Raw genomic sequence first — 9449 nt, forward strand, 5'->3', positions numbered from 1 at the left:
TTCTTTTAAATTATAGTGAGATTCATCTAATTAAAGTAATGCCAAATACCAAGAAAGAATTATATAGAGAAACGCGTCGAGCCAATCAAATACTTAATAAATACTACTTTGCTAGTTCCAATACATATGGATTTTTCGAGGACCTAGAGAACCAAATGATTAACACGATTTTCAATTACAAATATCATAATTAATTAGGGATAATAAGATCATTTCTCACGATCAGTAATGCGTCTGATTTTTTTTAAAAAACAGTTTTTTGGATGGAGAGAGTAACTCATTACCAAACATATGCCATCCATATCTATTATTTTATTTGAGAAAAATAAATAATTCATCATTGATATTTGACATATATCTAGTTATGTCGTTAAAAGTTGGAGTGAAATTAAGGCACATGAATAACAAGTGCTGCATGCATGGTAGTTAATGTTTTTTGAAGACTTCATTTTCTTACAATAGAATTGAAGGAAGGCTAGGGAATGGTATGTTCGACTGACTCATAAGAATCAAGAACATTGGTGTGTTCATATGTAGACAAGGCGTGTTCACGAAAGGCATTTGAGACAAAAGGATCAGACAAACTAAGTATTAATTATGACAATTTGACTGAATCAATGCATGAAAGGTAATTCCTGGAAAAATCTTCTGCGCTTCTGGGTAAGGGGACATCAGTTCATAACAAATAATATTTTAAGTATGAGTAAAATGCACCAGAGGTCCATCTTATAAGGAAGGTGTCACTTACATCCATCAACTTCGAAATTATATTTCTAGATTCATAAACTTCAAACTTATGTCACTTAGGTCCACACACTCTGAAAGTTCATTGCTAGGTCCATAAACTTATAATTTGTGTCACATAGGTCCATACCCCTCTACCGAGCCTTCATGAACTGATATAGCACTAACGTGAATCTACACGGTGCCTGCACGCTGCTGGAGTTTCGTCAGAAGGGTCAAATTTAAGCTCCGATTTTGAATCAAGTGCATAGGGAGAGAAGAGAGGAGGGATGAAAGACTTATCTTAGAGGTTATTGACATGTATTAGAATTCAAAGAGGACTTACATACTGCCATTGGTGTCTTCTCGAGCTTAGGTCTAGATATAACCTCGTAATATGGGTGGAGAGGTGGGGTGATGGCTTGGGAAAGGTGGAGGAGGTCACAGAAGGACTCAACAACATGTGTACTGTGGTAGGGGTTATTATATCCTCCGTGGCGTGGGTAGCCGGATATGGTGGCGCCAGGCGTTGTTGCGGAAAATCTTATGACGATGTTAGACTTGGGTCAACGCAGAGTGGTTCTCGGAGAGGGGTTGAAAGATATTCATGGACCGTGATATCAGGGCGACCTTTGTGGGCGCGTCTGTAGCCACACGGCTGCTCATGGATGAAGTTCAATGTACTTTCGGAGTTTATGGACTTAAGTGACACAAATTACAAGTTTATGGATAAAAAAATGCACTTTCAGAGTTTATGGACCTATGTTTTCAAACTTTATAGACCTAAATGACACAAATTACAAGTTAATGAACCTAAAAATGTATTTTTGAGTTCGTGGACCTAAATGACACACCCTTATAAGTTGGTGGACCTCTGATGCATTTTACTCTTTAAGTATTCTTAATTAGTCCCCAGGCCCCAGCAGGGATCAATCAAAGGAAAACCCATAGTAAGAAACTCTCACCTGATGCGACTTGAATACTTTGTTGAGTAACGGAAAGGGCAAAATAAGTGTGTGTGTGTGTATATATATATAGGTCATCCACATAGTTTACCTAGTGAAAATAAAGTTAATTCAGTAGTACAGGATTAAGAAGAGAAATGTCTTTTCAGAAAGAGTGTTTTCAGATCTCTCTGAACTCTGAAGGCATGCAATCGGCATATAAGAATGCATATAAGAAATTAAGAATTAATGCCGTCCAAATCAAAACTGGGCCTGCAATCGGCATCATCGATCTTAGTTTCGACAACAAATCGGTAATTCTTGACATATAGTTTATCATGTGCACACGAGCAAATGACTGTCCTCTCATAATTGTGTCTATATATATATATATCACATGTTGGATTGGAAAAATATCTGAAATTGAGATATATAGATCGAGAGAGTCACATGCATATAGGGACCGCCGGCTGCATCAGCAGGAGCATCCGGGTGAAAGCAACAGAAAGTCCAAAACTAACATCGGAACAGAAACGGCGGATCCAAAAGCAAATAGCAATATATGGATCCAAGTTTCCAACGACTTCTCGTTGTACGCACTGTCTTACAAGTTCTAATCCAGTTATACATATATATATATAATATATATATATTATATGAAAAATCCATTCTACACGCACTTGCAGCTACTCCTACACGTGTATCTCACGATGTAGGGTATATTTTACCCAACAAAAGGTATGTACGAGATGTATGTGATCATACTAGACCATCTGTGATGGTATATTTTAAGTATATGACCATACATGAAGTATTATGGACATACTCATTTTTATATCCTAATACTAGTATATAATCATGATATATTTAAAAAATAGGGATGCTTTTGAAATTTTTCGTACATATCCCTTTGAAGTATATGAACGTACTCAAAGTGATAAATAAGTATATGGACATACGCACGATAGTATATTGATGATGAGAGTAGCTACACGCGAGTGTAGAAAAAACTCATCCTATATTATATATATTATATATAGACATACACACACTACTGCAGTATGCATGATATATATGGCCCATCAATTTGATTTGTAAACTATATATATGCTTCTGAAGAAGTCATTTTTTTGTAAATAAATGATTCCTTATTGACACCATGTGAACTGATCGTTTCTTCAAACAATATTCAAATTCAAATCTTATATATAAGAAAAATAAGAAAACAGACCTAGCAATCGCATGCAAAATAAACCAGCGGTATGTAACTGTGTAGACATATATCTTAGATTTTCTATACTGTACGTAGGGATGCAAGTTATATTTATATTAGGTCATTGGATCGATCCAAATACTTGATAAAATAAATCAGGATAATATTGTGAATAATTAATTTAGGAGGATAAATAAATTAGGATCGTAATTATTTAGTTAACCCACCATAAAATACTACTAGATACCAATTTGCATCACTAATTATACATCGCAGTTCACCACGCACCGGCACACGCACACACATGTATATACCTTGGCCTTCTAGGTACAGCTAGCTATACCATGCCACGCCAAACCCGAGAACAAGAACCGTTCGCACTGCAGTCGGCAAGGCGAGGATCGGAGGCGTTGCACTGGCAAGCAAGCAAAGCAAGCTAGGCCAGGCCGGCCGCGGCCGGCTGAGTAGTTTTCTCGCCCTTGTCGCCATCCAAACGCCAGAACTAGACGTCAAAGCCGTGTCGATTACTCCACAAATAAAACTCAGCAACTTGCAGCTGCACCTGTCACTATATAAGGCACCTGCCATTGCTCCGTTCGGAGTCTCCGACGACACTAGTCTCCTCTCTCCAAAACCCTAAGAACTTCCGGCCGGCCGGCCGGCCTTCGCTCACTCACCTGCAGGCACAACACCACACCAGCCAGCTACCTTTGACACGGTCCGATCCGTACTCCAAAGCAAGTGCTTCCTGATCCTTAGCTTCTCAATTTTCTCCATGGAAGGTGGCTTCAACAAGGCCGGCTCACCGGAGGCGTCCGGCGAGGGCGGCACGCGGCGCGCGCCGGCGGGGGCCTACTACGAGTGCTCCTTCTGCAAGAGGGGGTTCACCAACGCGCAGGCGCTCGGCGGCCACATGAACATCCACCGCAAGGACCGCGGCGGCAAGCCCGGGGCCGCGCCGCCGCAGCAGGACGACGCCGGTGGCTCCCGGACCTACGGCGGCGGCGACGTGCACCTGGGCCTTTCCCTGGGGAGGAAGGAGGATGTCGATCTGGAGCTCAGGCTTGGGGGCTATCCGTATAACTAATAGCAGAGAACCCCCAAATTACACTTGCTGAGAAGTAGTAGAGCCGGAATCAGCTGCTATGTGCTGAGATTGATATATAGGTACGGAGCTACTTGTTTTGCTGCTCGATTTCTCATTATATTTGGTAGTTCGGTTCTTGATTGTCGGCTACCGGAACTTGATTGAGGAAGAAGTGATTGCTGGAGCAGGATCAAATAATTTCTTGGAGGTCCTAGCTAGCTTGTTTGGTAGCTGATGATGTATATATAAGTGTGGGGAATGAGCACAATAAGGAAGAAATTTTTATAGGTTCTCTTCATCTGTTCTACTACTATTTGGACCTCAATTACTTACGTACCCTTGTTAAGAACTTCAATTAAGAGATGTTTTCTGATGCTTTGCTGTATTAACAGTATTACTGGCATGATATTTGGATTAGATAGCCCATTGTAGCGCCAAGATAACAACAAGCTATTCAAATTAATGTGTATATGTTCATCCATCCCAGCTGCATCGAAACTTTATTTTAGATTATTTTTCTTGACTTTCCTCCAAAGAATAGTATGAAAAACTATTACAATAAAATCTCCTTGGTTAAAATAGAAATAATATGTCTATGTTATAAAAAGCAAGCGTTGTCTGTGCAATATCTACTTCTGGAGTTATTGTAGCTATCAATATAAACTCGCTAAGTAATCCGTCTCCTCCTTTAGCTATCTTATGAAAGAAATGTAATTTATCTTAGAGAACTCTTTATCTTATATCATACATATATCATGAATCTCTTTCCCTATCTACATTCAGATTATTGATTTACTAATAATAGTAAGGGGAGATCCTTTTTAGATTGATGTCTTTTTTTTTTACGTCTCATGAGAACTTCTGCATATAATTTGAGATTTGCATTTGTCTGACAACATTGATTCACGTGGACTTGAAAAATACTTGAATTGTAGTTACGTTTCAAATTTTCAGTATACGTGGTTGTTCATATGGTGAGATCTTCGGGTGCCTAGAGGTTTGTATTTTCTGATAGAACCTAAGTTGATTATTGGATTATTATTTTTCTCACCTTATGAATTTGCTCTCTGAAACGAAATGGAAAACATTAATAACTAATAATACCTGCAGAGACCATACCCTATTACCCCAGGAGCTTGCAGAGATGTAAGAGGAAGAAATTGGCAAATCAATTGAACAGAGAAGTGCTACTGACTGGCATTAGTCAGATATAAAAATGAAGAGTAAAATGCACCACCGATTGGCTCGTAATGCTATTTAGGTTCCCAAACTTCCAAAATTCATATTTATATCCTTAAACTTCCTAATTTAATCGTATCACGTGACGTCCAGATCATTATTTTTTTAGTTAAAGCAGAAGTAATTTTGTTGATGTGGAGCTTACATGTGGGTCCAATTTTTTAATTTTTTATATTAAACTCTTATAAATTTTCTCCAAAAATTTATTTCAAAACTTTATGCCAAAACTTTTTTCTCAATGTTTTCTCCAAAATTCCCTTTTTTGTTTTCTGATTCTTTTTACAAATTTTGTCATATGAGTTTCATTCTCATGCAAGTTTGCATATAGATCTTTTTTATTTGAACATATTGTACAAGTAAATTTATTATGATCTTTTTTGTGTGTATACGTTTTGTATATAAGTTTGTATTGGAACAAATAATGTAAATTTTGATTTAGCATAAGAATCTGAATATGCATTTTATAACTTTAGCGAAATGGATGACACCTCGAGTCAAGTTTGATGATTGGTGGTGCATTTTTACTTTGAAATGAATAAGGCCTCGACAAGTGATTCAGCTAGCAAGTAATTATATGAACTGAAAGTAACCATATTTGAGCTAATTATAAATAAAACATATTTGGCTTGACCAATGCGTTTACTATATAGCATCTCAACTAATTTGTTACATAGCTCAACACCTCAAGTTCGCAACATTAATAAGATGGTGAACACTACACTAGGACTCCAAAGAGTGCAAACCCACAATTGTTTTACACCCAAGTTGATCCAAAAATGGTACTCAAGGTCTTGTTATGCCACAATTTCAGTTTGATCCAGCGGTGGGACTTCCTGCACTATAGTCCAAACTCAGATTATAGAAAGAACCCTCTAAACAAGACCCTATTTGTTACACCATCATCACACGAAGAAGACCTGTCAGTCTCGTGCCTATTGCTTGACATTTGTCCTTTTTATTACTCTCTACTACAAAATGTATGGGAAAAAGCTAAACAAAAAATTTATAAGTTCTATGCCTTGTTTTCCAAAATAATGTATGCCATTTTTCATTTTGTCCTAAACCAAACTTTTCTAATTTTGCCTAGGATTGTAGATACACTAACAAGTAATGAGACATACTAGGATTGTAGATACACTAACAAGTAATGAGACATACTACATGATGGTCTAAACGAAATTGATTTGATGCTATAGATGTTGGTGTTTTTTTAATATCAAATAAGTTTGACTTAGAATAAAACTAATATGACCTACATTTTGAACCGGGAGCATGGACCATGGAAAACTATTTCAAGAAAGACCATGAGCAGACAAATATAATAATCACAATGTAACATTGATATTTGTGCTCTCGATTTGGTATATGATCTCTCATATTGCTGCATGAGATTTTAGGCCTCGCGAAAGTTTGGTGGATGATCTTGGAAGCAGTGGCGGACCCAGGATTTGAATCTAGGTATGCCTAGGTAAAACTCTAAGATACAATACGGTACAATTCAATATAAAATTTGAAATTATAACTATAAGATCTTCCAAATAATTAGGTATACTGGTAAAAAAATTATAGTATATTTAAAATATCTTACAATACCTTTGCAATCCCTCCACTTTCTGACAGCACAAAATAGTAGCAAAAAATGACATAACAATCTCTTATTTCTGACCAAGCTAAGCAAGTCCCTAACCACTGAAATACCTGTCGGTGTTTTACCGTCTGCCCACCGAGGGGTATACCCGAAGTGGTAAGTTTTAGGTAGGGTGACGCCGAGATCAGGAACTCGAAGGTGCAAGCAACACAAGGTTTAGACAGGTTCGGGCCGCGTTATGCGTAATACCCTACGTCCTATTTGGTGGTTTGTATTGCCTTGGGTGTTGATGTTGTGTTTTGAGGGGGTCCCTGCCCACCCTTATATATCCGGGAGGACAGGGTTACATGAATCCTAGTCCGACACTAGCCTAGGAACCGTACTCGAGTACAACTCGAGTAGCTTCCTTCTGTATCGGCTAGTCCTACTTCGCATGCGAGTAGAGTACAATGTAGATAAGCTATAAGACATGTCCTATCACTTATTCCTGTATGAACTATGTTATATACGCAGTTCCGTAGTCCTAGGTCTGATAAGCCCCCGAGCTCTTCGTAGCTGAGTACTGCAGGCTTTTTGAGTACTTCCGAAGTAGTCTTCGGCTTCTTTTGAAGCTCCATCTTGAAGTTCTTCTTTGAGTACTTCCTTGGCTGCATCAAAGCTATGAGGTGCTCATGCCCCGAATTACTTCTTTGGTATGGTGTGCGATAAAAAATCGCACTCCATATGGAGTAGCCCCCAAGCCTTAGGTTGAATCGAAGAATCAGGCTGAAGGTCACATTAGTCTTGAATCTTCCTTACTTTTCGAATATATTCGAAAAATAAGTAGTCGATGCCACGTATCCCGCAGCCCCCAAGCCTTGAATCCAAATCTCTCATGTTTGCAAAAAGGATCCAATAGTCGTGGCATGCAGTGAAAAAATATTCCCTTGGAAAATAATTAGTGTCATGGTACAGATGATGGAAGTTAGATTTGAAATTCGAAAAACCCTTTTTTTCGGGACAATTAACCCTGAAAAAATGGTTAATCTAATAATTTATCTAAAAATCCACCAAATGACCCCTCATCTTCCAAATATTCCCTGTGACGACTCTTCAACTTCAATCGCTGGTTATTTAACCCCGCGGTAACCTAAATTGAAAATCTATGCTTCCAATCTTCAATCCGCCAAGAAATTTCTGAATCCCCAATCAGATCCGTGCTCCGCCTTCACCCCCTTTGATAAGCTCCAAACTAGCCGAATCTCTCCGCCCCTTCTCTGCAGCCCCCGAGCAACTAGTGGCAAACAGATCTAGAATGGCGCCCAAAAGATCCAACGAGAAGGATGGGAAGGGGAAGGAGTCGCAGCTGCCTTCTGTGGAGTGGACTTACAGTAAGTGCTCTAATACCGACCTCCTGAATCTTGTTTCTGAGGGTTTACTTCAAGGAAAAAATCTCGTTAATTGGCGCCCTTCTTTTCGCCAACTTCTTCCCATGGAGAATGTAGATGAAATCATCTCATTCTACCATTTCTCTGAACGGGGTTTGGCTCTCCCCACTTGCTCTTTCTTCCGTGTCCTTCTTTATTTCTACGGACTTGAGCTCCATCACCTCAACCCGAACTCAATCTGCCACATTGCTATTTTCATCCACTTTTGCGAAGCTTTCCTTAGAATTGAACCCCATTGGGATCTTTTCCGCTATCTTTTCCGGGTAAAGCCGCAACCCACCTCCAAAAATCCATCCATTGTAGGGGGCGCCGGCATCCAGCTTAGGCAACAAGCCGGCTACAGATGCCTTTCCTACAAATTCCCTTCCAATATTCCTGGATGGAAAAGCCATTGGTTCTACATCGAAAACCATATCCCCCAACTCCCTAAAAGATCGGGTAAGCCCCCTGTCCTGAGGCCGGAGTGGAACACCGAACTCTCCAAAGGGGATATGGATCAAGTCGATGAGTTGCTAGCCATCATAGCAGCCCATAAAGAAATAGGAGTGACCGGCGCATCCGTAATGTTTTCATTCTTCAAACGCCGCTTCCAGCCAATCCAACAGCGCCATACGCTAGGCTTCGAGTACATGGGTGTTGAAGACCCATCTCGGATGTGCACAGAGGAATTGACCGACGATGCCGCGCTCATCCGGATCAAGCGAGTGCTGCTGGATGTCAACACGGTTCCCTACATCCCAGAGCTGTTCTCTGCACAAAATCCTCCAGAGCTGGTAAGTTTTTGACTACTTGGAATAATTTCTGTTGTTCTGTAACCGCGTACTGAGAATCCCCTGCAGGGACACACAGCGTTGTACCGGAGTTATCCACCACAATCCGACATCCCCCGTCCGGACCACCTTCTTCCTAGCGCCATGGCTGAAAAGAAAAAGGCTCAAGCATCTGATGCTCTGCCCAGCGGCAAGACGACCGAGAGCGGGAGCCCCCTGGCGGAGAGGGTAACCAAAGGGAAGGCGAACAAGAACAACTCCCTCGGATCATCCGTGGAGTTGGTAGAAGCCTTGCCATTGGTCCCTCGGGGTCGCCGGGTAGTACGCAAATGCAAAGCGTTTGTAGTTGAACCCACCAGGTATGGAGACGGTAGAATTGTCAAGTCTTACAGTTGTTGAATGCTTACTTTGTCTGTTTTGCAGTCCTTCTGCTTCTCCTCCTGACCCCAAGCACCAAA

At 40.2% G+C, this 9449-nt stretch overlaps 1 protein-coding gene across 1 annotated transcript; it reads left to right on the forward strand.

Annotated features, from left to right (window-relative positions):
* The first annotated feature begins 3574 nt into the window (after window positions 1–3574).
* LOC112879755 (zinc finger protein JAGGED-like) lies at window positions 3575–3967 on the forward strand. The gene has a single exon (XM_025944135.1). The coding sequence runs from the start codon at window positions 3656–3658 to the stop codon at window positions 3965–3967; it is 312 nt and encodes a 103-aa protein (XP_025799920.1). The 5' UTR covers window positions 3575–3655.
* The last annotated feature ends 5482 nt before the right edge of the window (window positions 3968–9449 follow it).

This window comes from Panicum hallii, chromosome 2 (genome assembly GCF_002211085.1).
Source record: "Panicum hallii strain FIL2 chromosome 2, PHallii_v3.1, whole genome shotgun sequence".
Lineage (NCBI taxonomy): Eukaryota > Viridiplantae > Streptophyta > Magnoliopsida > Poales > Poaceae > Panicum > Panicum hallii.